At 58.7% G+C, this 27,699-nt stretch overlaps 3 protein-coding genes across 4 annotated transcripts; 2 read left to right on the top strand and 1 right to left on the bottom strand.

The window, feature by feature from the left end:
* Positions 1 to 235: 235 nt before the first annotated feature.
* Positions 236 to 2,417, top strand: LOC148223813 (uncharacterized). Of its 2 annotated transcripts, XM_088166029.1 has the most exons (3): positions 236 to 342; positions 1,635 to 1,755; positions 1,956 to 2,417. In XM_088166029.1, the coding sequence occupies exons 1-3, from the start codon at positions 236 to 238 to the stop codon at positions 2,208 to 2,210; spliced, it is 483 nt and encodes a 160-aa protein (XP_088022155.1). In that variant the 3' UTR covers positions 2,211 to 2,417. The 2 variants fall into 2 exon arrangements, with proteins under 2 accessions (XP_088022155.1, XP_088022154.1); XM_088166028.1 differs by lacking the exon at positions 236 to 342 and having other exon boundaries at positions 410 to 1,755; positions 1,872 to 2,417.
* A 7,308-nt stretch (positions 2,418 to 9,725) lies between these two features.
* CALU (calumenin) lies at positions 9,726 to 23,219 on the top strand. Its single transcript, XM_014890800.2, has 7 exons — positions 9,726 to 9,807; positions 13,298 to 13,528; positions 17,469 to 17,662; positions 20,937 to 21,103; positions 21,193 to 21,253; positions 21,527 to 21,726; positions 21,834 to 23,219. Exons 2-7 carry the CDS (start codon positions 13,308 to 13,310, stop codon positions 21,936 to 21,938), a joined length of 948 nt encoding a protein of 315 aa, XP_014746286.2. The 5' UTR covers positions 9,726 to 9,807; positions 13,298 to 13,307; the 3' UTR covers positions 21,939 to 23,219.
* A 902-nt stretch (positions 23,220 to 24,121) lies between these two features.
* Positions 24,122 to 26,869, bottom strand: OPN1SW (opsin 1, short wave sensitive). The gene is made up of 5 exons (XM_014890794.2): positions 26,527 to 26,869; positions 25,774 to 25,942; positions 25,443 to 25,608; positions 24,740 to 24,979; positions 24,122 to 24,244 (listed from the first exon to the last, which is right to left on the bottom strand). The coding sequence occupies exons 1-5, from the start codon at positions 26,867 to 26,869 to the stop codon at positions 24,122 to 24,124; spliced, it is 1,041 nt and encodes a 346-aa protein (XP_014746280.1).
* Between the last annotated feature and the right edge of the window lie 830 nt (positions 26,870 to 27,699).

Consider the following 27,699-nt stretch of genomic DNA (forward strand, 5'->3'; position numbering starts at 1 on the left):
ACATCTGAGCTCCTCTTCGAGCTTTGATTGGCCAAACTCGCTGTCACTCATCCGTGGGCGAGCCCGCGCTCCCGCCCCAGAGACCCCGCCCCCGGCTCGGCCCCGCCCCCTGCGGCTGTCCGTCAACGAGGGGGCGCGGTCCTGGTGGGCGTGGCCAAGGACGACACCGACGGGCCGGGAAGGGGCGTGGTCTGTCCAGGGGGGCGGGGATTGTCCCGGGGGGCGGGGCTGTCACATGGCGCCGGGCGCGCCCCGCCGCACGCCGGGACCCCCCGGTGCCCCCCGCACCCCCTCGGTGCCCCCGGTGCCCCCGCCCCGCCCCGGGAGGAAGAACCGAAGGAGGTACCGGGACTCCCCCTGCCCCGGAACCCGCCGGTGAAGGGGACCCCTAAATGCTGCCATGCGGGGCGGGGGGTGCGGATGTGTCCCCGGGGGGACGGACGGGACTCGGGGCTCCCGGCGAGTCTGGGCCAGTCTTGCCCCGTTTAACTGGCAGATTTCAGGGGTTTAATGTTGTTTTTCGCCCCGATCCCGGTGCGACGGCTGGAAACGGGACAGGGGGTTTCTCGAGGGGAGCGTGGATCCCGGGGGTTGTTAGGAGAGAGGAGCAGATCCCAGGATTTATGCAGGGTGGTGGTGGGGGAGTAGAGTCCAGTGCATTCCTGGGAGATCCGATCCCCGTGGATTCCCAGGGAGAGAGGCTCAGATCCCTGTGAATGGGGAGTGGGAGCAGAGCGCGGTGAATTCCCGGGGGAGAGGACCCGGTGGATTCCCAGCTGGATCTCTGCTCTGCAGTTTATCCCACCGCTGTGCCTGTTCTTGCCCTGTCCATGCTTTTACCGGGATCCCAGTTGATCCCAAGGAACAGCTGCAGCCTGTGTGAGTCTGGCCGCAGGCCAGACAGGGAACGGCACCAAAGCCACCAGCTATCAGATGCTGAAGGGATATTTCCCCAAGGATCCCACCCTGGTGTCTGCTCAGGCCTCGCTGGGGGTTTCTCCAGAGTGGGATGCCGGGTGGGTGAGCGCCAGCATCGAGCATCTCGGCTGAGATTCTGGGAAAGGAGAGATTGGGTCACGGGGACAAAATGGGGGAAAACCTCAGGGTTTGGGTCATCCTGGGGTCGCTCCTTCCCCCCGAACCGCTGCTGCTGCCATCACATTCCCGGGCACGCTGGTGCTCCGGTGGGTTGGGGTCTCCTCCCAGCCTGGCATAATGCACCCTCTTCACTTTGTGTTTTTCTGGAAAGAGAAGCCCGAATGAATCTCCCGGCTCACCTCGTGGCGGTGGCCATGAGAGGGAGCCTCAGAACTGCCCACACCGGAGCTGCTCCCGGTGGTGTTGGACGGGATTCCCTGGAGCTGGGCTGGTGCTCCCCGGGCTCCCGGCCAGGCTCTGCTCTGGGTACCATCCCCATGGACCGGGTTTTGGGGCTCCTTCAGGCGGGTTTGGGCCATATAGGGTGAGCCTGTAGAAACAGGGCTCCAACGCTTTCTCACGCCTGATTTGGTGGCTGTGGAGCTGGAATGTGCTGCCAAGGAACTGCCAGGGATGCTGGATCTGCGCCGGGATGGAGATCCATGCCCTCAGCAGGCCGGCTCTCTGTCTCTGACATTCCCTGTTCTCCGTGGCAGCTCCGAGTGGACGGTTCAGCGGAAGCTGCGGCAAGTGTTTGCCCTCCCGCGGTGCCTGGTCAGCGTGTTCAGCCTCTTCCTGGTGGAGCTGATCCGCTTCCTTGGCGAGGCCGTGGTCCAGGTGAGCCGCCCTGTTGCCTCAGAGCCACGGCTGGAGCAGCTGCTGAGCACGTCAAAGTCCTTCAGTACTGGGAGAAGGAACTTCCATTTCCCACCACTGCACATTTCCTCTCCTAGAGTGGAATTTTTGTGTGTCAGCCCATTTTTGGTGACTCCCGCTGGCAAATATCCCTCAAACACAAGATTTCATCCCAAATCCAGGCGCTGGTGGTCGGTGTCCTGACAGCCATCGGCGACCATGTCCTGAAGCCCTTGCTGGCGGCAGCGTTCCACAGCCTCCTGCAGCCGCTCCTGCTCTTCCTGCTGAAGGTGCTGGGTGGCGTCCGGGACCTGACAGATCCGGTGCTGGATGTGGTGGCCCGGGTGTGCTCCCAGCTGGCCGTGCTGCTCCGCGCTGTCCGGCTGGTGGAGATCCGCCTGCGCCCGGACCTGCGGGCTGGCGACGGCGGGGGATGAGCACAGGCTGTGGGGGGCCAGATAAGATAAGGAGAGGAATTCCTGGGAAGTGCGGAAGAGCGGGGCCGGCTGTGGCCCGGGAGGCTCCGTTGTTGTCTCCACGCGTCTGGGCAGGGGCAGCACATGGTGTGCTGGGAGGGGGATTTGGATCTTCTAGTTTTGCAAATATCTCCTTAACTTAATTAAATTCCAGTTTTATCCATTGAATCAGTGCTCCAGTGAGGTGTTTTTCCTCTTCCTGCCTGGAAAACTTGGCTTCTCGCTGAGAAGGACTTCCCTGTGCAGTCTCTTGCAGCCAGATGGGCTCCACTGCTGGGGGGTGCCCAGGGCCTGTGCCTCAAGCAGTGCCCGGAGGGGACGGCTTCTGCCAGCTCCCCAGCACCTGGAATGGTCATCAGAGCCGGTGGTGTGGGATAGACTGGGATTTGGGGGCAATCGAAAAATAGGGATAACAATATAAGGGAATAACCACTTGTGTGTTCCTAACAACTGGTTCTGGTGCGTGATTTGGGTCACGTATTCCCAAAGGAGCCCAGCGGTGGCAGCAAAGCTCTGGGTGTGCTTTACAGACCCTCGGGGGGGTCAGTGCCAGGACTGAGCTGTGTTTTGGGGCTCCCCCCGCCCCCAGCCTCAGCTCCCGCTGCCCTTTCGCCTTCCCAACAACGCTGCCTCCCGGGAGCGTCTCCCCTGGCTGGCGCAATCCCCGTGTTCCCGATGATTCCATGCCCAAAGCCCTTTGCTTTTTATGGGCAGGAGCAGCATGTTTGGAGCTTCCCAGGCTGTAAGATCATCCGCAGGCCAGCGCCGGAGCACTCCTGCTGGGGGCCAGGCTGGCCGGGCTATTTGGGGGGTGCTGAGTTCACGGGGCCGTGACAGGATGTTCCCTCGGGCGCTGCGAGGGGCCGGGAGCTGGGAGCCAGCACAGAGGTGTTCTCTGGGCTCGGGTGACCCAGGGCAGCCCGGCAATGAGCACTGAAGGCTGCCGGGCAGCGGGGAGCAGCCTGGCTCTCTGGGACAGGCACGTGGACACAAACAGCACCCGGGCACAGGGATCGAATCCAGGACATCCTTCAGCAAAGGCACCGTGCCAGGACAGCCACACGCAGGGTCAGGAGCCCTGCAGGACACTGGGGACACACGACTGTCCCTGGGTACACACGACTGTCCCTTCCACCCTTGCTGGGTGCAGGCCCGGCCTGACCACTGCTCCCGTGACCTTCCTCTGGGGAAACAAACCCGGGGAGGGAGGGAGGGGCAAAATTGATGGGAGGTTTCTCATTGCATCGATTTAGTTGGCAAAACACTTTAATGACTGAAGTGGGTTTAATTAAATTCAGCTGCTCCGGAACCAGGAATTCCCCAGTACAGTTTCTCCTTTTTGGCTCAAGCTCTCTCTGTCAAAGGCCCGTTAAATGGAGAGAGCTGGGAAAACTCAACGCCCAGAATGAGGCGAGGCCGATGGTGTCATCTTTGACCTCCATCCGTCATCCTGCAGCGGGAGAGGAGGGCGGAGAAAAGCCGCGGAGCCCTCCCTGGCGGCGCCCCGGGGCTGGAGCTGCCGCCGCCCCCGCAGCCCCGTCCCGGGAGCTCCAGCTCGGGCCGTGGATCCACCGGGAGTGTGTGTGGCTCGGGCAAACCCACGGAGTTTTGTGGTGCAAAGCGGGGAGCGGGAGGTCAGGGCTGCCGGCTCAGTACGAACAAAAAACCTCTTTTCTTCCTCAAAACACATCCGAGCGTGCCCGGAGCCGCCCCGCCCGGGCCGACACCTGCCGGGGGGCAGCGGCGATGTCCCGGGGCTGGCAGGACAATGCTGGGTGACCCAAGCCGTGCCGGGACAAGGACATTTCTGGGCTGGCTCTGCCGCCGGCCGGGCTGGCAGCGGCCCCGCATTGCTGCTCCCTGAGATCACGGCTCCCAGCGCCCGGCCCGGCCCGGCCCGGCCCGGCCCGGCCACACGCGGCCGTTCGCCTGTGCGGGCTCGGTGCGGCTGCAGCGGGCCGGCAGCGCTGTGCCCGTGGGACGGGACCGGACGGGCCGGGGGCAGCGCGGTCCCCAGCCCGGCCCGGGGCGGCTCAGCCGAGGGCTGGCCCGGAGCGGAGGGAGGAGGGGGTGTGGGGCCGGGATTCAGCCGGCTGCAGCGGGAGGGGAGCCAGGAGCTGAGCGCGGTCTCCTTGGTTCTTCCCTAAATAGCCGGCGGCGGGCAGGAGGATTAGCCGGGGCATTCCTCGGCCCATCCGTCCTCCCGCAGCCGCCTCGCTCCTGAGCTCCCTGGCCTTGGGATTCCTCCTGCTCCCTCACGCCGCCCTTCCCAACCTCCGCGGGGGCACCCACAGCCACCCGAGCCCCAAGGGGTTTGTTCCGCCTGCGTTTGGCACCCGCGGTTGGGCTTTTCCCGGTGACGCCGCTGCCCCGCTGGTGGAGCCTGAGGCCGTTCAGAGCCACTGCCCGTCCCGAACGGTCACGGCGGTGCCAGCCCGGGGACGGTGCCCGGGCAGCACCGTGTGGGGCCATCCGGGCCTGGGTTCTGTGGGATTGGGCCCAGGCCAGGTCTGGGTTCTGTGGGATTGGCCCCGGCCTGCTCTGGGTTCTGTGGGATTGGGCCCAGGCCCGCTCTGGGTTCTGTGGGATTGGGCCCAGGCCCGCTCTGGGTTCTGTGGGATTGGGCCCAGGCCCGCTCTGGGTTCTGTGGGATTGGGCCCAGGCCCGCTCTGGGTTCTGTGGGATTGGGCCCAGGCCTGCTCTGGGTTCTGTGGGATTGGGCCCAGGTCAGGTCTGGGTTCTGTGGGATTGGCCCAGGCCCGCTCTGGGTTCTGTGGGATTGGGCCCAGGCCTGCTCTGGGTTCTGTGGGATTGGGCCCAGGCCTGCTCTGGATTCTGTGGGATTGGGCCCAGGCCACCCCAGCTCTTCCTCCAGGGGTTTCTCAGGGAATTCACAGAGGTAAATCTGTGTCCAGGGCCCTGTGGTGGCTGGGAGGGGGTTGATAATGCACACAGACCAATAAAATTCCCTCTCCTTTGCCCAAATCCCGAGGCCACCCTCCCTGGAGCTTTGCTGGTCAGGGTGTGTGACAATGAGGCAAACATGGCTGCAGCCAAAAAGCTGATTAATAAATAACATGCTTTCCTAAATTCTGGGATTTGGAAGTGTCTGAAGGTCCCATTAATAAATAGCCAGCTGGGAAGTGTGTGAAAATCAGAATTTTTACCCAATTTTGGAGCTGCTCTCACTGGCAGTTGGGAGTGGGACAAGACCACTGGAGAAGGGAAATGTCTGTCAGTGCTGTCTGAGCAGAGAAATACCTAAATGTCCAGAGTTTGGGCAAAACCAGCGGGATTGAGGGACTGGGGAGGTCAAGACAAGAAAACAGGGATTGGGAGTGGGTTTTGCCTTATGCTAAATACTGAGAGAGAAGAAGATCTAGCTGCCAGTGGCTTTAAAAGACTGAGAAACTGGAAGAACTGAAAAAAAAAGAAGCAATGGGAATGGTCTGAGGCTTACAAAAAAGAGGGTTTGTGCGGGACTTGGAGCTTGGAGGTCCTTCAGCTCCTCTGAAAGGAGAGGAAAAGAGATTTCCCTGAGCACTTCCGTAAGGAAATGCAATAAATCACTCCCAGAGCAGTGGAGAGTGTCTGGGCTCAGTTAACATGGGAAAAGGCAGCCGTGGAGTGAAAAGGTGGATGGATCAAATGGGATTTGATTCCCTAGGAATGGTCAGACCAGGCTCTAGAGGAAGAGGTGAATCCTTCCCTGCCATGGGGAAAACTGATGGAGAGCACAGAAAGAGCTTCAGATTCCCCTCAGTCCTCCTTGTTTTGGTGGGCATTGTTGGACCATGGCCAGGACAACGGAGCTGTTCTGTGTCCCTGGGATTGGGCACAAGTGTCCACCCCAGAGCCTCCCGACGCCCAACTCCAAACCGTACTTCATTCAAAAAAACCCTTCACCTTCAAAAAAATCCCTTCAATCTCCTAAGGCATTTTTATGTAAAAAAACCCAAAATGACCCTCAAACCATTTTTTAAATTTTAAAAACCCATCTAAACACCCTTAACTTACATTTTAATAAAAAATTAAACATTTCAAGCTTCCTGGGCCACCTTTAGTTCAAAAAACCATCTCAACTCCTGAGATGTATTTAATTAACAAGATTAAAAAATCTCATGCTTTCAGTGCCCGTTCCCCATGTCTGGGATAATTTTTCCCTCAAGACTGTGCGATTCCAGCACCAAGGGAGATTTAACGAGGGGAAAAACACAGTGGGAGGTTTTCCAAGGAATTCTGGGCTGAGCTTTTTCAGCCCGTGACTTCACTGTGGGGCCGTGTCCGAGTGTCAGCGCTGGCAGCGCTCCCGGCGAGGCCGAGGGTGGGAATTATCTCACTGACTGTAAATATCTGCCGGGAGCCTCTGCCCCGGCACAGCTCCCTGGGAGTGGGAGCGCCGCAGCCCCAAGATGCTCCTGCTGCCCTAATTTAGGCATTTCTGCGGGACGGGATGAATCACGGCCCTGGAAGCGCTGGTTTCTCCGCGGGGAGCAGGGCAGACGTGGCCGCGTGTCCCGGCAGGGATGAGCCAGCAGGATGATCCAGCGGGATGGGCGCTGAGCTCAGCCTGTGGCACGGCTGATGTGTCACGGTGCAGAGGCAGCGCGGGTTAAATAGAACCTGACGCTGCTGGGAGCCCGTAAACCGGGATTTGGGGCCTGAGAGACATTCCCTGCCGATGGGATCACACCTAGTGCAAGGGAGCCTTGGACACCAGAGCGAGGGGTATTTATAGCCAGGCCGTCACTTCCAGCGGAGCCCTGGGGATATTTTGGGATCGATGTGGTCATGGCTTGGGGCACGTCTGGAGTGTGCCTGGGACCTGCATGGAGAGAGGGGCTGGAGTCCCAGGAGGGGCTGGGGGAGCTGGGAAAGGGGCTGGAGAATCCCTGAGGGAGCTGGGAAGGGGCTGGAGAATTCCTGAGGGAGCTGGGAAGGGGCTGAGCCTGGAGAAAAGGAGGCTCAGGGGGGCCCTTGTGGCTCTGCACAAGTCCCTGACAGGAGGGGACAGCCGGGGGGATTTGGGATGTGGGAACAGGGACAGGAGGAGAGGGAACGGCCTCAGGCTGGGCCAGGGGAGGGCAGGGTGGATTTTGGGGAATTTCCCCATGGAAAGGGTGGGCAGGGATTGGAAGTGGCCAGGGAGAGTTGGATCCCCATCCCTGGAGGTGTCCAGGGAAGGCCTGCATGTGGCCAGAGGAATCTATTGCAAGATTGTACAGGGCACCAAATGGGTACCAACAGGCCTGGAGCTTGCAGGTTGTGCCTCTGGCCCATCTTGAAAACTGGGATAACTTTTGCCAGCTTCCAGTTGATTTTGGCTGGAAAAGCCTCCATGACCATCGAGTTTCCCCCACAGTGCCAAGGTCACCACTGGCCCATGTCCCCAAGTGCCACATCCACACATCTCTGAAGTCCCAACAGGGATGGAGACTCCACCCCTGTGCCAGGGCTGGCAGCCCTTTCCAGGAGAGAATTCCCCAAAATCCACCCTGCCCTCCCCTGGCCCAGCCTGAGGCCGTTCCCTCTCCTCCTGTCCCTGTTCCCACATCCCAAATCCCCCCGGCTGTCCCCTCCTGTCAGGGAGTTGTGCAGAGCCACAAGGGCCCCCCTGAGCCTCCTTTTCTCCAGGCTCAGCCCCTTCCCAGCTCCCTTGGCTGCTCCTGGGGCTCCAGACCCTTAATGTCTTTCTTCAAGTTTGGGATATTTCAGTTCTGTCTGTCTGCAGATCTTTCTGCACAAACTGCCCAGCCCAGTCGGATAAAAACCTCAGGACAAAGGGAATGACTGTAGCCAGGGCAGGCTCAGGCTGGATGTCAGGGAAAGGTTCTTCTCCAGAGGGTTCTGGGCACTGCCCAGGCTCCCCAGGGAATGGTCCCGGCCCCAAGGCTGCCAGGGAGGCACAGGCTGGGATTGTTGGGTGATAGGAAAGATGTGTGCTAATGTCTTTACAAACATTTCTAGGGGTGAGGGTATTGGTGTTAATGTCTTTGAAATGGGTCTCAATGTCTGTACCAGCCTCAAGCAGCAGGATGGTTACAGAGCTGACAGCTCTGACTCCTGACACGGGCAAGGTTCTGCACAAGCCTGAACTTCTGAGCTTCGGGGTAAGATGCCAGGCTGAAAGGGGAAGATGTGCTCCACCTGGGGAAGGCTCCACCTTCCCGGTACCGCAGCCAATGGGGAAAGGAAGAGGGCAAGGTGTGGCCGGGATTCGGGGTAAAAAGAGGCTGTGCCCTCTGAAACCCCCAAGGAGAAAATCCACTGGGCTGTGCCTCGGTGAGTGTGACAATTGATAAAAGATTCGTGTTAATCACAAAAGCATTGAGGTTTGCATAAACCAGAATACTAAGCTCTGAAGTGAAGCATGGACACTAGATAAAGGAAATTATATTATTAAATAATTCTGTTTAAAATCACCTTGTTATATTATGTTTTATTATATTACATTACATTATGTTATGTTTTCCAAATAAGTTGTATCGGCTACCAGCTTACAAAATCGGACTTCCCAAAAAGCCCTTCCTGCCTTTGTCTGATCAATGCTGCCTATCTCAAGGACCAGACTTCCAGAACTTCTCTGGTGGTTCTCTACAAGGCCCAGATGGCAATCTGTGACTGATTATCACCCCAAGGCTTTGTGAATTTGTGTAAGGATGTTTATTCAACCACCACTACTTACCTGGCAAAATTATGACAGCAAAAAAACCCCAAAAATTATTAATTACAACGAGGAACCACAGTATAAGAAGAAGCTGCAAACCGAGGTTGGGTGGAGCGTGGAGTGGGCGGTGACCCCTCGCGTTCCCCAGCGCTGCTTGCTCTTTCTATATCAAATAAAGCAATCCAAAATTCTGCTGAATATCGAGACTTTTGTCTCTCATTTATAACAGTGAGTATGCTTCCTTTTAATCCGCTAAAGATGATGGATTCCTCCCTCCTTTGTGCTTTTCACAGCGGGTTTTTCTGTACACTAGGGCTCTGTGTAGGGCCAGGAGTGGGATCTGTGATCCCTGCGGGTCCAGTTCAGGGCAGTCTGTGCGTGGGCACGTGTAAGCGATTCTGCGGCTCCACGGCACCCCTCAGCTGGGCCACCCCAGGCGGCCGCGAGAGGCCGGGGGAGCGGGGAGGGGACACGCCCCGCCAGCCCCGCCTCGCCTTTCCCGCCTTTCCCATGCACGTGACTCTCTCCCTCCCGGACGCGCGTGCGCAGCGCTCCGCGGGGCGCCCCCCGGTGGGCGGGGCCGGCGGCCGGCGCGCGCCTGAGGACGTGGCGATTTCCAGCCAATCAGCGCCCGCGTTCCCGGTGGATGGGCGGGGCCGCAGGGAGAGGGGCAGGGGGAGGGCACGGGGGTCGGAGAGCGAGGCGGGGGCGGGCAGAGGGGCGGAGTGGCGGCAGAAGAGACCAATCGGAACGTGCAGCGCCACGGAGGAGCAGGCGTGGCCTGCCCGTGATTGGTGGGCGGGGAGGGCGCGCGGGGGGCCGTGCGGCGTGGCGCGGCGCCGACTTCCGGTGCGCGGAGCGGCGGCGGCAGCAGCGGCGGCGGTGGGGACGGTGAGGGACGGGAAGGGACCTGGATGGGCACCGGGACTGGGGCTTGGGGTCCGGAGAAGCGGTGTGAGCGGCTCTGCGGGGCCGCTGCGGTGCGGCGGTAACGCGGCGGCGGCAGCGCCGGGCCCGGTCTCCATGGGAACGGGCGGGAGCGGCGGCGCCGCCGTGTCCGCGAGTCCTGCGGCCCGTCCCGCAGCGCGGCTCGGGCAGTGCTGAGTCCCAGGGCCGCCCGTGCACTGGGCCCAGGGCGGGCGGGAACTCCCGGGGATGGAGCCCCGTCCGCATCTCGCGACCCGGGCGGGACCGTCCCGCGGGAATCCATCGACTGCCCCGGGGCTTCCGCCGGGACAGCGGGCTGTGGGACCCCCGGGATAAAGGGCTGGGGACCCCCGGGACACCAGCATAGCGGGCTGTGGGGCCCCCGGGATAACGGGCTGGGGACCCCCGGGACACCAGCATAGCGGGCTGTGGGGCCCCCGGGATAACGGGCTGGGGACCCCCGGGACACCAGCATAGCGGGCTGTGGGGCCCTTGGTGCTGCCTTGTGGGGGCCCAGGCCGGGGAGGTGCCACCCCAAACCCATGCTTTTCTCCCGCAGCTATCAGTGACACCGAAACTCTGGAGCTGCTTTGGGGCAGCACCAGCCTGTCTCTACCCCCGGGACTGTTTTCGGCTCCCTGTGTCTCCCCCACATCCATACGTCTTTCTCAGGGCCGGAATTCCCCGAACCCGCACCCCTCACCCTGGTTGTGCCCCTGGGGTGGCACCGTGGGGTCCCAGTTAATTGTTCCCTGGCTGCTCCAATGGGAGCAATCCCGTAAAAAGCCGAAACAGAGGCTGATGCCCAAACCTGAGCAAACTGTGTTGCCTGTGGCGGGTTTTCTGGGATCCTGTTGGCCTCTCACATGGGGAGACTCAGAGGGGCTTCTGCCCATCAGTTTCCTCTAAATATCACCACACTTCCAAGGCCAGTGCAGGATTCTGGGTTCCTCTATCAGTATCCTAGCAAACCCAATGGGAATTCTGGGTTTCTCCATCAATATTACAGCAAACCCACTTGAAATCCCGAGTTTCTCCATCAGTATCCTTGGAATCTCAAGGTCATCCATCAGTACCCCACCTAGCCCTCCTGGAAGCCTGAAGTCCTCCCCAGCTCGGGGTCTGGACCCCTATTCTGACCCCCATATCTTCCCACCCCTGGTTCCTGTTCCCGACTTCCCTGCAGTTCACCCACAGACTCCTTCATTCGATCCGCTGCCAATGGCCCGTGCTGGGAGGAGAGGGGCTCTGCTTTTCCCTCTCCTTGGGATCCCCACAGAAAATCCAGGGGCCCATCCCGCTGGTCAGCAGGAGCTGCTGGTGCTGGCAGTTTTTTATGGATAATTGTTCACAGATAACCGTTGGGTTGTGGGTTTTGGTGTCTCTGAGCCCTGTTCCCACAGCAGCTCCTGGCACTGCCCGGATCCAGATGCAGGCTGGGCTGTCGCTCTTTAATCGCTCCCAAGTGCCTCCCGGGCTCTGTGTGGACACTGGCAGATAAAATCGGGGTGTTTGACCCATTCCAGGTCACTCTGTACTCCAGGCTGGCTGATCCTGGCCACTGGGATGTGCCCAGAGGGAGCAGGAGTCAGCTCTTCAGGACGGGGATATCCAGAGCTCCACTTACACCTGGAGCTGCCCTTCCCTTCTGGAATGTTCTTCCTCCCCAGACACACTAAAAAAGTGACTTTTACTCTTTATAATCCAAATCCCTTCACCATGCCCCCTCTTCCCCCACTTCCAAGGAATTGAAATTTGCGGATTTTCTCATTCAAAAACAAAAGGAAGAAAAGGGCTTTTCCATGTCCTTTCCCCCATGTCCTGCTGCCACTGTCTTGTTTTGGCATGGGACCCCGGGTCACTCCCGGGGCAGAATTCCTTGGTTCAGGTTAAAGGGGAATACCTGGATTTTAAACTGCAAATTTAAAGAGCTGAAGAATGGGAATACCTGGGTTTACATTTATGTTTAAGAGCTCTGGATGGGGAAGACCTGGATGTAAATTTAAAGGGGTAAGGATGGGGACTATCTCGGGCTTAAATTTAGATTAAAGTGAAAAGGATAGAGAATATACGGAATTAAATTTGCATTGAAGAGCTCTGGGTGGTGAATATCTGGATTAAATTTAGAGTGAAAGAGTTAAAAACCAGAAATATCTCGATTAAAATTTAAGGCTAAATACATGAGGATGATGAATACCTGGTCTGAAATTTGAAGAGATCAGGATGGGGAACAGCTGGATCTATGATGGCATCTAAGTTGGGATCTCAGTAATAGTCGTGGGGAGTACCTGAGTTTCTGTTGAGATTTGAAGGGATCAGCCTCTGGAATCGTTCCAGAGCTGCCATCGATCCCAGGCACGTTTGGGTGGTTTGTTCAAGCAGCTCCCAGTGCTCCCAGTGTGGGGCAGGATTCCACCCACAGCGGGTCTGGGGCGTTGGGAGGAGCACGGGGGCTTGGGGAGGGAGCAGGGAGAGCAGAGGGGCTGTGTGCTGCACGTCCTGCACATTCCTCCCATCTGGATGCATTTCCTTCCTTCCTAACTTCCTTCCCAGCCCCAGCTGCTGCTCTCAGGGGCTCTGGGATGGGGTCGGGAGCAGCTCTGGTGGAAACGGGACATTGCACTGGGGGCTGGAAATTCCCTGTGCCCTGATATTCTGTGTTAGTTAATGCCTGTGCCCTGATAATCCACATCCATTAATGCCTGTGCCCTGATAATCTGTGTTAATTAGTCACTGTGCCCTGATAATCAGTGTCAGTGAATCACTTTTGCCCAGATAACCCATATCAGTTCATTACAGTGCCCTGATAATTTGCATTTATTAGTCATTTGTGCTCACATAATCTGCACTAAGTCTACATTTGTCTCCATTTCCCCATATAATGTGCAGTAATTCCTGTTTTTCCCAGACAGTCTGCATCAATTCATCATCTTTGCCCAGGCAATCCGTATTTATCGTTTTATCCAGATCATCTGGATTAATTAATCATTTTTGCTCCCATAATCTGTATTACTATGAATCAGTTTTTTCCCCAATAACATGCCCTAATCCCCATTTTCCCCAGATAATTTGCCCTAATCCTCAGTTTTTCCTAGGTAACTGGCCCTAAACCTCCATTCCTCCCAAACACCCGACCCTAATTCCCATTTTTCCCTGACAGCACGCCCTACTCCTGTCCCTCCCTGTTCTGATCCTGCCTGGTGCCCCTCACGGTGTCCCGTCTCATTGTCCCTGTCCCTCGGCAGTGTCACTGTCCGTGTCCCGTGTCAGTGTCGCTGTCCCCGCAGGCCCGGCACGATGCGGTGTCCGTGTCACTGTCCGTGTCCCGTCTCAGTGTCGCTGTCCCCGCAGGCCCGGCACGATGCGGTGTCCGTGTCGCTGTCCCCGCAGGCCCGGCACGATGCGGTGTCCGTGTCACTGTCCGTGCCCCGTCTCAGTGTCGCTGTCCCCGCAGGCCCGGCACGATGCGGTTCGCATGGCTCCTGCTGTGCCTGGCCGTGTGGGCGCTGTGCGGCTCAGCCAAGCCCACGGAGCGCAAGGAGCGCGTGGTGCGGGAGGCCCCGCTCAGCACCCGCGAGCACGACGACGCCCAGAGCTTCGACTACGACCACGACGCCTTCCTGGGCGCCGACGAGGCCAAGAGCTTCGACCAGCTCACCCCGGAGGAGAGCAAGGAGCGCCTGGGGTAAGGACAGCACCCAGCCCTTCCCACAGCGGCGACGGGGCACGTGCGCCCACTCCCAGCCTGGGAATTCACTGCCCAGCACCAGGCATTCCCCAGAAATCACCCGGGGCCATTTCCAGTGCCAGGCATTCCCCAGAACTCTGGAGCAGACTAGGGGGCTGTGCTGTGCTTGCTCCGTGTTCTCTGGGTGCCACTGGAGCTCCTGGGATCACTGGTGTTTCTCAGTTTTGAAGGAGTTGGTTGGGAGTTGGGAAAACAGAGCCTGTATGGAGATTCCCACTCCGGCATCTCCGCTGAGACCCCGGGATCCGGCAGTGCCTCCCCTCGGATCCGGGATCCGGCAGTGCCTCCCCAGACGTGGTCTGCTGCCGGGATGGTTCCGGGTGCCGGGATGGTTCCGGGTGCCGGGATGGTTCCGGGTGCCAGGATCGTTCCCGGCAGCGGCACAGGCCCGGTGCCGGGATGGTTCCGGGTGCCGGGATGGTTCCGGGTGCCGGGATGGTTCCGGGTGCCAGGATCGTTCCTGGCAGCGGCACAGGCCCGGTGCCGGGATGGTTCCGGGTGCCGGGATGGTTCCGGGTGCCAGGATCGTTCCCGGCAGCGGCACAGGCCCGGTGCCCCCGCAGCAGCTGCTGCCGCAGTTGTTCTGGGGCTCGGGGTGGCTCAGACCTGGGAACTGCAGCAGGGGCAAGGGGGCTGGGGGACAGAGGCTCCCTGGGGAGCTTGGGACACTTCTCAGGATACGGGCCTCCAGTCACCTTGGACCTGTGTGCCTTTGGCTTAGTTTTCATGGAATGGTTCGTGTGGGAAGGAGCCCCTGCAGTGCCAGCCCTGCCATGGCAGGGACACCTCCCACTGTCCCAATGTCCAGCCTGGCCTTGGGCACTGCCAGGGATCCAGGGGCAGCCACAGCTGCTCTGGGCACCCTGTGCCAGGGCCTGCCCACTCTCACAGCCAGGAATTCCTTCCCAAAATCCCACCTGACTCTCTCCTTTTTTAGTCAGACTCGATTTTTTTTCAGCCAAGGATCCCGACCTTGCTGCTGCTGGAGCAGCACCTACCACGGCCCACTGTGAATTTTGGGCTGTTTTTTGGGAATGATGCTCCCTGATGGGAAAGACAAGCTCAACCACATGTGGGTGCTGGGGAAACTTCCAGAGTGAGCCAATTCCCACAGATAGAGCAGGATGTGCAGGGCAAGGGGTGCCAGGTTCCATCCATCCCTATGGATCATCCAGGCCCCCAGTGGGAAGAAGGTGCTGGCTTCTCCCCCAGCACTTCGTGAGCTGGAGGGAATCTCCTCCCTGCAGGGACAATTTAAACTGGAAAACCCCGCGATCCCTTGGAGCCAGGCCCTGGTTGCTCCATAAGCTCCAAAATACAGGAGGGTTTTTGCCTCCTGGCAGAATCCGAGCGAATGCCTCGCTGCCCCTGGAGCCACGTCAGATTCCGAGGGAAGCTGGGCCCCGGCCTGTCCCTGCTCCAGGGCTCGGATCCCAGAGCTCCGTCACGGCTCAATCCCATTGTTCTGCGAGCTGAGTTATCGCCGCCGTGCCGTGGGGATTTCACACCCTCGGCACCGAGCAGGCTGCTTTATCCGCAGGGTTCCTGCCGTCCTGAGCTGCCCTTGCTCTCACAAACTCCTGATCCTGGTCTGGTTCTGTGAACTCTGCCTTCACGGGGCTGTGCTGCTTCCTCTTCTGCCAGAGCCCCACCTCCGGCTGCCCCAGTGTTCTCCATGCAGCTCTGCCGGCAGGGCTGGAGGATTTGGGATCGCTGCCCGGATAGAACCCGTTTTGTGGGGCCATGGGGATTTGGGATCGCTGCCCGGCTGGACCTCATTTTGTGGGGCCATGGGGATTTGGGATCGCTGCCTGGCCGGACCCCGTTTGTGCCCTGGCAGCAGCGCTGGCTCCCCTTGGAGCAGGGATGGGAACAGCGAGCAACTGCCAGCCCTGCCCCAACATCTGCTGCCCTCCCTTGCAGGGGGGCACAACGGGGGCTTTGGGAAAATGTCAGGGTTTGGTGGCTCCTGCCCTGGGAAAGCAGCCGGGAGCAGCTGGTGCCGGGACCAGGGCGTGGAGGAGGTTTGGGAGCTTCCTGAGTGCCCGGCTTTGGGCTGGACAGGGTTTGGCTTCCCTGGGAAGCTGTTCCCTAATTAACCCCTTAGAAACCGCCCCGGAGAAACCGCCTTGGCCATCAGCCCCTGCCAGCTCTGCTCCTCCATTCCAGGGATTTTCCCTAATAAATCCCTTTGCTTCTTAGGAGAGGGAAACATGGAATTTTTTTCCCTGAAATAGGAAAGATTTGACAGATTTATTTGTGGTTTATATATTTACATGGACAAATGTTTCACGTGATACTTTACATAATTCTATGCAGAATTTTGTAATATTGACTGACTTGTTCTATATTTATATGGAAAACTGAATATTTATGTGATATTTTGCGTATTTCTATGTTTGATCAGGAATATTGGAAGTGTGCAAATTTTGCACATTGATGTATAAAATTCCAAAATATTTCTATAATATTTTGCATATTTCCGCATAAATTTGGGCGCTACTGATGAGCTATTTTTTATATTTACATATTTATTTTATATATTTTTCTGTAAAATCACTCAGATCTGCCCAATGCCCCACTCTGGCACCTCACTGTCAGAACTAAACTCCATGTTTTTCCTCTTTTTCTTCCAGTCTCTCCCCTGCCTCTCATTGCCAGGAACATCCTTTGTGCCATAGAGGAATTCCTGATTTTCCTAGACCAAGGCAATTCTGAAACACAGAAACCTGGGTGTGAGCACGGGTGGCTCCGGTGTCTGGATTTCCCTTTGTGTCAATATTTTTGGAATTGATAGTCCTAGTGGTGATCTAAAATTTTAAAACTCCGCGTTTTCCACCTGTCCTCTAAAATTCCTCAAATACCTGGCTGGAGCTCAGGATTTCTGAACCGTGTTCCGTTAAAGGGAAAAACAGGATCCTGCTTCACCGGACAAAGGATTTAGGGGGGCTTTAGGGTCTGGAATCGCTGATTTTCAGTGGAGGAGCCCCAGGGTTTCCCAGCACAGCGCTGGTGTGCCGCAGGGAGCGAGCGGTGCCCCCACCCCCGGCTCCATCTGCCCCTGGATCCTGCATTCCTGCCGCCCTTTCCTACAGCTGCTGCTAAAAATAACGGAGGCACGCGGGCTGGGCGCTGGGGCTCGGCTCCGGTTGCTCCCCGGGCAGCGGGTGAGACCGGCACCGGCACCGGCACCGGCACCGGCACCACTGCCCTGGGGCGGCTCCGGTTCCTCCCGCACAGCCAAACTCACCGGCTTTAGCAGGAATGCTGAGGCGGGAGGACACACAGATGGGGCTGTCCTAAGGTTTAACAGGGAAGATTTTCCCCTGAAATTCGTAATTCCTGAAGGAACCAAAACCTGAGTGGCTGAGCTGGTGATTTCCATGTCTGAGCCAGCGTTTTCTGCATCTGAGAGTTTCGGCAGCTAACACAAATGTTGGTTTTAAAGATAAACTCTTCAGATGGTTGAATTTGCAAATTCCATGACCACCTCAACTTTCTCCTGGCATCAGCAGGAGAGGCAGAGCTGATATTCCCATTTTTAATATAAATATGGGTCCGTGGTCATCACCTGGCACTGTCTTGGTCAAAGGATGCATGGATGGGTCTTTCCCAGGGGCTTAAATGGAAGTTTTTCCCCTAAAATTCGTAATTTCTGAAGAAACCAAAAAGCTGAGTGGTCCCAAAGTGATTTTCATGTCTGAGCCAAAGTTTTGGCAGCTGAACCGTACGTTGTTTTTAAGGATAAACTCTCCAAGTGGTTGAATTCCCAAATTTTGTAATCACATCGACTTGCCCCCTCTGCCCCTTCCCGTTCCCTCCCTGCTTGCTCCTCGTTTTCTCTAACTTTTTCTGGATTTCTCTGCGTTTCCCACAGGAAGATTGTAGGGAAGATAGATGAGGATGGAGACGGGTTTGTGACAGTGGAGGAGCTCAAGGCCTGGATCAAGTTTGCCCAGAAGCGCTGGATTTACGAGGATGTGGAGCGCCAGTGGAAGGGCCACGACCTCAATGAGGACGGGCTGGTTTCCTGGGAGGAGTACAAAAATGCCACCTATGGATATATCCTGGGTAGGTCCTGCCTCTTGGGATGAGCCTTTCCTGGAGCCAGCAGCTGAGATGTCCTGCTCTGCTTTGGGTCACCGAGGGTCGGGGTGGAGGTGGTCAGGGTGGGCTCGTGGCTCAGTGGGTGGTCATGGATCAGGGTGGGCTTGGGGAGTGATGGTCGGTGGGATGGACACAGATCTGGATGGGGTTGTGTTGGAAGGGGGGTTTGGGGCCTGGGTTAAGGAAGTCTCTGGTTGAGAGTGTGGAGCCGTGGTGGGCTGGCATTTGCTGGCCCAAGATGAATTTGTCCCCTGGGATAAGCACAGGAATATGACCTAGGGCACGGCCTTGTTCTACGTGGGGCCAGCTGGAGCACATGTCCCCAAAGTGTTACACTGAAACCTCCAGAACTCTCCACATTGACCTCCTGGTGGCATTAACAAAGAGAGATCCAAGGAAAAGGGCCCAAAATACATGGAGATCTCCACAAGGGGACATTTACACACTCCACACCCCTCTTTTCCCCTCTGCAGCCACACTTGGGCATTGTTAATGTCCCTGGTGACAAGCACAGCTCTGGGCTGAATCCAGGTGATTTTGGGATTAATGGTTTGTGGGAATGGGGGTTTCTGGCCCTTTGGAATTCCTGGTTGTGGAGAAATTTGGGACCTGCAGGTGGAACCCCCTTATCTATGGCTGTGGAGCCACCTTGGAGTTGTCCATTGCATCCCTAAACCAACGAAACCCATTAGCAGAGATTTCAGTCACTTTCCCTTGTGCTGGGTGCAGTGTTAGACCCCAGGGCCTGGGGATTTTGGGACATGTGCTGTGCCAGCAGTGTGGCATCCCTGACATCCCTGGGAGTGAGGGAACCAACAGGGTTTTGGGGTTAAAACCTTCAACCCTCGAGCCCTGTGCCAGCTCTGGCCTCCAGCACTGTAGACTGGCCCGTGTGGAGGAGCTGCGGCTCTGGAGTGTTGAATCCACCCTAATTTCCTAAATATTGCCAAAAATAGTCAAACTGCTCTGCGAGATGTGCAGAGGGGGAGCTGCTGCACGGGAGGCTCATCCATCTCCTTTGGGATTGGGGAGGATCTGGATTTGCTGTGCTGGTGGCCAGGGAAGACTCCCTGGGCTGGGGCAGCACTTCCCAAGCCTCCCTTTGCCATGGATTTCTGGGGTCTGGGCTAATCTGCCTAAGCTGCTAATCTGTGTAAATGCAGCCTGGAAGGGAGCAGAGAGGTCCTGGGAAGGGTTTGAGCACTGTCTGAAGGGTCTGGGGTGGCATTTAGGACCTGCAGGTGTTGGATAGGGAAAAGCCTCAGTGAGAAAACCCTGAATTACTGGAGCCCCCTTAACGAGCTGAAGGAGAAGTTCCTGCAGTCAGAGCAGCCGTGGGGAGTGCCCAGCCCCCGGCACGGCCCTTTCCAAGGCTGGAGCAGCCCTGGAGGCCGAGTGCCCTTGGCAGGCCCTGGTGGAGCCTCGGCTCGTGCTGCTCCCACATACTTGTGTCCTTACGGAGCGCCGGGAGGATCCTGCCTCGCGCTCTGGCTCCGGCTCCTCTCGGCAGGAATTGCTTTTCCACAGCTCCTTGCTGCTGAAATGTTCCCCTGTCTTCTCCTCGCTCCCCTCCCTGGCCAGAGGGGGGTCTGGAATGCCTCTGGAAGTGCCTCCTAAATGTTGACCCGTGGTGCATGGGGCCAGGCATTGCCCTCAGCTGCTCTGGAGGGTCCAGAGTGTGGTGTTTTGTCAGCAAAACGAGGTGCCGGGAGTGGTTTTATTAATTAATTGATTATGCACCAGGGTGAGTCACCGAGTGGCCCCCACAAGTGTCACAGAGCAGTGTGGGGTTCTGCTGGGGGAGTCCTGGGAATGTTAAGATAAATGTCCAAGAGCTTCATCTGACACTGGAAATTCCTTTGAAACTCCCTTCAAAATCAGAGTATTATTATCATCATCGTCATCCATCCTCATCAATCAATCAATTATCATCATCATCATCAGTCCAATTTTTGTTAATTCCTCAGTCCCATGGTGGGATCCTAAACCAGGAATGCTTGTCCCAGGAGACAAGATGTTGGGTTGAGTTTGTGGCTTTGCTGCCATACTCTGAGCAATACCCTGGCTCTGTCCGCTTCCCTCTGCTCCCCCAAACCTCTCCTAGCCCAGGGACCAAGACAGGAAGTGACTTAGGGGTCTTTGAGAGGGTTTAACCCTTTTTAACCCACCTGCCCCTCCCATCACTCCCCCGTCATAACCCTTTTTAACCCACCTGCCCCTCCCATCACTCCCCCGTCAAACCCATTAATTATCCCAACAGCAATTAAGGAATTATCTGTTAATGGTGCTGGCCCTGAAGGTTTCCTTGTTTGGGGCTATGCTGCTTCTCAAGGTAAAACCTTGGGAACAGAACGGGGAATTTGGGATTCATTCTGCCCTACAACTGCCTTAAAGTCAAAATCTTTGGGTATTTAATGGATGCTCCGGAGCTCCTTAAACCCAAGCCCCTTAATCCAGGACTCCCCAAAGCCTGCCTTTTGTCCCAGGCAACAGAGCAGGGACACAGGGACTTTGGTACCCTCTTATTAGATCGGGCCTGGCTCTGGTTTAACTTAACTGGAGCGTGGCAGTGTCCCCCGGGATCCAGGGGATCCCCCATGTTCTCCAGGGCTGCTGGACACTGCTGGCCCCGTGTCCTGGAACTCCTCTCCTGCTGCTGCTGTGCCAAGTGGCCACGCGTGGCCCGCGGTCCCACCCGGCCGCTGCCTCCTGGCCCTGCTGCCGCCCCGGCAGCCACTGAGATCCCCTTACACATTCCCCTCCCAAAATAGTTCAGGTTGAGCCTCTGGCCGTGCTGGCCAAACCCCCTAGCCCTGTCTTTTGGGGCCTCTCCCTGGGAACGTCATGATCCCAGGGCTTCTGCGGCTCCTCCTCCTCCTGGGAGCGGTGTCTGCAACTGAGCTCTTGTTGGCAAAGCATTGGGAGGTTGTGCTGAGAGGGAGCTTCGACGTTGAGTTGAGGAGTTTGAGGTTGGGTCTAGGATGTTGAGGTTGCATTGAGGAAGTTGAGGATGAGAAGGTTCTGTTCAGGAGGTTGAGGTTGGTTTTGGGTGAAAGTTGATGTTGGGTTGAGGAGACTGAGGTTGTCCTGAGGCTGAAGTTGAGAGGAAGTTGAGGTTCAGTAGAGGAGGCTGAGTTAGAATTGAGGTTGAGCTGAGAATGTTGAGGTTGGGTCGAGGTTGTGTTGGTGGTTACCACGGTCCTTGCCCTGCCTGAGCTGACCCTGTGCTTGCTCCCAGATGATCCGGACCCTGACGATGGCTTCAACTACAAGCAGATGATGGTGCGGGACGAGCGGCGCTTCAAGATGGCCGACAAAGATGGGGACCTGGCGGCCACCAAGGAGGAGTTCACGGCCTTCCTGCACCCCGAGGAGTACGACTACATGAAGGACATCGTCGTGCAGGTGGGGCCAGCACAGGGGCCTTTGGGGGAGCTCTGGTGACGGGTGGTGGCTGAGGGGCAGGAATTGCTCACGCCGGTGTTTTCCTGCAGGAAACCATGGAGGACATTGACAAGAACGGCGATGGTTTCATTGACCTGGAGGAGTACATCGGTGAGACGCTGCTGCTCTGTGTCCTGTGTCCCCTCAGAGTCCCATCCAGTGGGAGCCACTGCCACCATGTCCTTCCCAGCTTTCCCCCTCACAGAACGTTCTCTGTCTCAGCTTCAACCTGCCCGCCACGTGCCATCGAGGATTTTCGGGTGCAGTCATGACCCACGTGGTGCTTTGGGATTTTGGGGATGGATTTTGGGAACTCAAGGCTTTGGGTCAATCCTTGGGATGGGGACGGGGCCGTGGGGCTGATCCTGCTGCTGCTCTCCCCAGGTGACATGTACAGCCAGGACGGTGACGCTGATGAGCCCGAGTGGGTGAAGACAGAGCGGGAACAGTTTGTGGAATTCCGGGACAAGAACCGGGATGGAAAAATGGACAAGGAGGAGACCAAGGATTGGATCCTGCCCTCGGACTACGACCACGCCGAGGCTGAGGCCCGGCACCTCGTCTATGAGTCTGACCAGGACAAGGTGGGCCAGCAGCTCTGGGGGGGTTTTGGGAGCAGGATGGGAGGAGTGGGGAGATGGGGAGATGGTGGGATGGCGGGATGGGAAATAGGACGTGGCATTCCCTGCAGGATGGGAAGCTGACACGGGAGGAGATCGTGGACAAGTCAGACCTGTTCGTGGGCAGCCAGGCCACGGACTTCGGGGAGGCGCTGGTGCGGCACGACGAGTTCTAGCCTCGCTGGCTAGTTCTAGCCTCCATGGCTAGTTCTAGCCTCGACGCCTGCTCACGGGCTCCGTCACTTGCCGAGGCCACTCCTGCCACGGAGAAACCCCATCCCGGCTCCCGGGGACGGGGCTCGGGAAAGCCACACTCCCCCGGCACCTGGGGCTCGTCTCGTCGTGGGTTTTCCCCGGATTTTAATGACTTTTGGGTTATTTTTGTATGTTTTGGTTTTACCACGTGTGGAAACAGCTGCCCTGGCGCGGGGGCAGCGACAGGGCTGCCCGGGGCTGCGGGGCCCGGGGGCCTGGGGGGGAGTGGGAAATTCACAGAGGGATTGGGGTTGGAACTGCAGTTGGAATAAAAATTAGAATTGGAATTGGAATTAAACTTGAAATTAAAAATTGGAATTTGAATTGGATTGAAATTTGAATTAAAAATTGAATTGGAATTAAACAGTGAAATTAAAAACTGAAACAGAAAGTGAATTGGACCCAAAGAAGTGAAATTGAATTAAATGGAAACACTGATGTGAAATTGGAATAAAAAGCGAACATTGAAATGAAAATTCAAACCCAAGAAAACCCCAAAACCATCAGAGCAGCAGCAGGACCCAGGGGTTGACCCCAGGGAGGTTGGACCCTCCTCCCCTGTTGCTGCCCCCTGGGATCTGGGCAAGACTCTTCCCCCCAGCCCTGCTCCAAGTGCCTTGAACCCCCCAGACCTCTGGGGGAGGGCCTCATCCCACCCTACTCTGGGACAATTCCCAAGATTTTCTCTCTTATTTGTTGTTTGTCCCCCTGCAGCCGCCAGAGCTGCATGGAATCGGGCCTGGCCATCTCCAAATTCCCAGGTTTTCCCTTAAATCCTTTCCCAAAGGTTTCCAAGGGCTGGCCAGATCCTCCCATCTCCTCCTTCTCCTTCTGCTCCTCCTTTTCCTCCCCTCCCTAAATCCAGTGGTAAGTGGGTTGGGAACATGGCCCCATGCAGGGCTTGGGAATCTGGGATTGCGGGGGGTGATCTGGCAACGTCGGGCTTGGTTTGGGACATCAGGGATGATTTGGGACAGCAGAAGCAATTTTTGGAACCCTGGGAAAGCCTCTGGAGCAGCCACTCAGCCTCACAACAGCCCCTCTCCTAACACCCCCCCACTCCCACCCCTGAGGATTTGGGGCCCTGGGACAATTCCAGCCATGGATTTTCGCCTTCTCCGGGTTTATTCCTCGGTTTTCTCCTCAGGCTGATTGAAGGGATCCACATCGATTTGAACTCAATAAACCTGTTCAGCCTCCGATGGGCCGAGGGGGATGGACCCCAATTTCCTGTTTGCCCCTAAACCGGGATCTAAACCGGGATCTAAACCGGGATCTAAACCGGGAGCCCCCTTGGACTGAGCCAGAGGGTTCAGGCAGTGGGGGGAACTGGGGGGGGGGGGGAGTGTGGGGGGACACGAGGCCTGTGGGAGTCCTGCCTCGGGGGCTTGTGGGGCTCAGCCCCACAGAGGGAATCCAGCCCCATGGATGGGGGGGCTCAGTCCCACCCCACAGATGGATTTGGGTAGTTGCATCCCGCCTCCCTGCCCTTGCTGCGTGTGAGGCCTGAGGGGGACAAGGGGGCAGAGTCCCACCATGGCATCACCGGGGAGCACAGCCACCTCCAGGGCCCCATCCTGCCCCACTGTGGGGCACAGTTTCCCCTGGGACCCACCCTCTCCCTGCCGTGGGGCACAGCCGCTCCTGGGACATGTCCTGCCCTGCAGTGGGACACCTGGGATCCCCCATCCCGCCCTGCCGTGGGGCACAGCCACCACCAAGACCTCCATCCCACCCAGCCATGGGGCACAGCCAGCTCCGTTCCCCATGCCCACCCTGCCGTGGGGCACAGCTCCCCTGGGATCCCCACCCAGCTGTGGGGCACAGCCACCACCAAGACCTCCATCCCACCCAACCATGGGGCACAGCCAGCTCCGTTCCCCATTCCCACCCTGCTGTGGGGCACAGCTGCCCCTGGGGTGCCCGTGCCGTGGGTCCCCGGTGCTCAGTGGGTCCCCGTTGCGCTCAGACTGCGGCCATGGTTTATTGTCCCACCCGCGCTACATCCTAGGCTGGCCGGGGCCCCCGGGGCAGTGCCGGCCCCACGGTGGGATGGCCGGGGGGCAGCCGGGGGTCCCGGGGGCTGGGGCGGTGCCAGAGCCCCTCAGCTGGGGCCGACCTGGCTGGAGGACACGGAGGAGACCTCGGTGCGCTGGGCCGAGCTGGACACGTCGGAGTCGTCTGACATGGGCCGGCCACACACCGTCTCCATGATGCAGGCGCGGAACTGCGGGGACACGGGTGGCACAGGGGTCACAGCACAGGGGACAGCTCAGCCTGGGGGTCCCACTGCTCCTGTGTCCAGCCCTGGCGCTACCCTCACGCCCTCAGGTGCCACATTGACCCCTCTCCTGTCCCTAGGGTCGAGGTACCCTCAGCCGTGCAAGTGTCCCTGGATGTCTCTTACACCCCGCATGCACCATCCCCGGGGGTCCCTGGTCCCCCGATGTCCTTGGGCACCCCTGCGTGTCCCCGTTGCCCCAATGTCCTGGGGTGTCCCCGTCTTCTCTGTGTCCCCCTTGCCATGTATTCTCCTCATCCGAGTGTCCTGCATATCCCTGTGTGTTCCCCCTGCTTGGGTCTCCCCGAGTGTCCCTTGGGTTTCCTTGGATATCCTTGGGCACCCCTAGATGCCCCCATCACCAGGTGTCCCTCGGTATCCCCTTTCCCGTGTGTCTGGGCTGTCCCCCCCGTTCCGTGTCCCTGCTGTCCCTGGTGTCACCTGTTTGTTCATGAAGCAGTAGATGATGGGGTTGTAGACGCAGGAGCTCTTGGAGAAGAAGGCAGGGACGGTGACGAGGCGCAGGTCGATGCCGTGCTCGCGGTTGTTCACCATGTACATGGCCAGCGCCGCGTAGGGGACGTAGCACAGGCAGAAGGACCCCACCATGACCACGACCATGCGTGACACCTCCCGCTCGGCCTTCTGCGTCGTGGCCGACTCCTGCTGCTGTGCCGCCACCTGCGCCAGCCACGGGGACACCTTGGGCCTGCCCGGGCTGCTGGCCCCCTGCCCGGGCTCCTGACCCTGCCCAGTCCCCTGTGCAGCCCCCCGACCCCCTGCCCAGTCCCCTGTGCAACCCCCGACCCCCCTGCCCAGCCCGCTGCCCATGTGCCTCTCTGTCCCCCTGCCCAACCTTCTGTCCAGGCAACCTCCCCTCCCTTCCTGCATCCCTTCATCCCTTCCTCCCTCCAGTCACTTCTCCCTGCCCCCTGCTCCCATCCTGCCCTCCCTCCCTCCCTCCCTGCTCAGTCAATTCTCTCTCCCTCCTTCCTTCTTTCCTTCCTTCCTTCCCTCCCTCCCTCCCTTCCTCCCTTCTGCCCCCCAGTCCCTCTCCACTCTCCATCCCTCACTCTCAGCCACAGGTGTGCCTGACCCCAATGCCCCCCATGTCCCCTGTGCCCCTCGTGCCCCCGGGACTCACGGCCCGCAGGGCGCTGAGCAGCTGGGAGTAAGAGAAGATGATGAGGGAGAGGGGGACGATGAAGCAGAAGATGAAGAGGAACCAGGTGTAGTACTCGCTCTTGTACTTGGTGCCCACCGTGTACCAGTCAGGGCCGCAGGAGCACTGCAGCCCCTCGGGGACGTACCTGCAGCACCTGCGCTCAGCCCCTGCTCTGGGGGCCCCCACAGCACCCCATGGCACCTCTGGTGCCTCAAGCACTCACCTGGCACCCCCACCACCCCCACTTGCCACTCCTGGAGCTGTTTTGCACCCTGCCCGCCCCCTGCCCCCCGTGCCTGCCGTGTCCCACCTGCTCCAGCCGAAGAAGGGGGGGATGGCGACGCCCACGCCGATGATCCAGGTGGCCGCCACGACCAGCAGCGCGTGGCGGGAGTTGAAGCGGAAGTTGCCGAAGGGTTTGCAGATGACGATGTAGCGCTCGAAGGCCAGGAAGGCCAAGGACCAGCCTGTCACTAGCCCTGGGGGAACAAGGCCAGTGGCCTCACACAACGCCCCGTGGCCACCAGGGCTACAGGTCACCCCAATTCCCAGAGCCCCCCGGGCCACTGGGCCACCCCAAGTCCTACGACCCAGTAAAATGCAGTAATAACCCCTCCCTTCAGGCCTTGGTGGTCACCCCCAGATCACAGGGCTCAAGCTTACCCACGGCCCTTACCTGTTCTGCCACCTTCAGCCCCACCAGACCACAATGATTGCCCCAACTCCCCCGGCCCCAGAAGAACATGATGGTCACCCCCACTTCCAGCTCCACCAGACCCCCGTGGTCACCCCAGCTCCTGTAGTCCCAGCAGATGACAGTGGTCAACGCCTAAAGGTCCAGAAGGTCACCCCAATGCCTGCACCCTAGCAACCCGTGGTGATCACCCCAACTCCTAAATCTTTACTAGAATGTGGTGGTCAGTACCTCAAACCCTACCAGACCATGGTGGTCACTCCAACTCCCACAGCCCCAGGAGATCCCTGTGGCCACCTCTGGCCCCAGTAGCCCCCAGTGGTCCCTCCACTGTCCCTGGCCCCAGCAGCCCCTACGGTCCCCTCGTACCTACGGTGGCCCCTGAAAAGCCCTCAAAGGCACACACGTGCTTCCCGAAGACGAAGTATCCCTGGGAGCTGGAGACGAAGACGGTGAAGATGCAGAAGATGCAGCACATGAGGCCGCTGACGGAGATGTTCACCAGGATGTAATTGAGCGGCTGCCGCAACTTCTTGTACTTGATGGTGACGATGAGGACGATGGCGTTCAGGGGGGTGCCCGCCACAAACACCAAGCCCATGAAGATGGTCTGCAGGTAGAAGGCCCACATGGGCGCGATGTGGTACTGGGGCCCATCCCAGGGCCCCACCGACGACTGGTTCCTGAACAGGTAGAACTCGTCCTCGTCCATGGCGGCGGCGGTGGTGGGGGGGGGGCACCCGCCCCCCTGATATACCCTGTGCCCCCAAAGCTGCTTAGGGGGGATCAGGGCTCAGCCCGGCCAAACTTGGGGATTAGGGTGGGCTAAGCCGGGCTCAGCGCCTAATCGGCACCCTGAGCCGGGTCGAGCCGATTGCCGGTGCTCTGGGGGATTTTGGGGGGGGGGGGGGGGGGGGGCAGAAGGGCTCCCCCCAACACTGGGTATGGGGAGGGTCCCCAGGGGTCTCCTTGATCCTACTCCTCCTGGGGTGTTCAGGTGTCCCCACGTGTTTGAAAGCTTAGTCTTGGTCCCACCACGATGGCCAGAGGTCCGCAACCTTAGTCCTGTTCCCACAGGGTCCTCAGCGTGCTCCAGGGGTCCCCAGGCTCTGTGCTGGTCCCCCAGGTGTGTCCAGCCTTGATCCCACTCCCTAGGATGACCCAGCCATGGATGCCTTGGGAAGAACTTGGGAGTTTCCCTCATGAGGTCACCTGCTGTCCCCCCCCCCCAGTATCCCAGGGTGCCCCCCCAAGTGTCTCTCCCCTCAAGAGATTGTCCCCAGTTCTGGCTTGGGGCATCCCTGTGCTGGGGAGATCCCCAGTGAGGTGGGGGAATCAAGGGATGGAGGGGAAAAATGGGGGGACACTGCTTGAGGTGGGGTGTATGAGGGGGTGTTCATTTTGGGGGTGCAGTGCCGGAGGTTCATTGATGGGGGCGGTCACTTTGGGGGTGCGCTGCTGGGACTCAAGTCCCAGAAGACTCCCAGCATTTCCTGCCCTCCCTCCCCCCTCTTCGCCCCCCTCCCCCAGCCTGGGGCACCC

This window comes from Sturnus vulgaris, chromosome 5 (genome assembly GCF_052056855.1).
Source record: "Sturnus vulgaris isolate bStuVul1 chromosome 5, bStuVul1.hap1, whole genome shotgun sequence".
Taxonomy (NCBI): Eukaryota; Metazoa; Chordata; class Aves; order Passeriformes; family Sturnidae; genus Sturnus; species Sturnus vulgaris.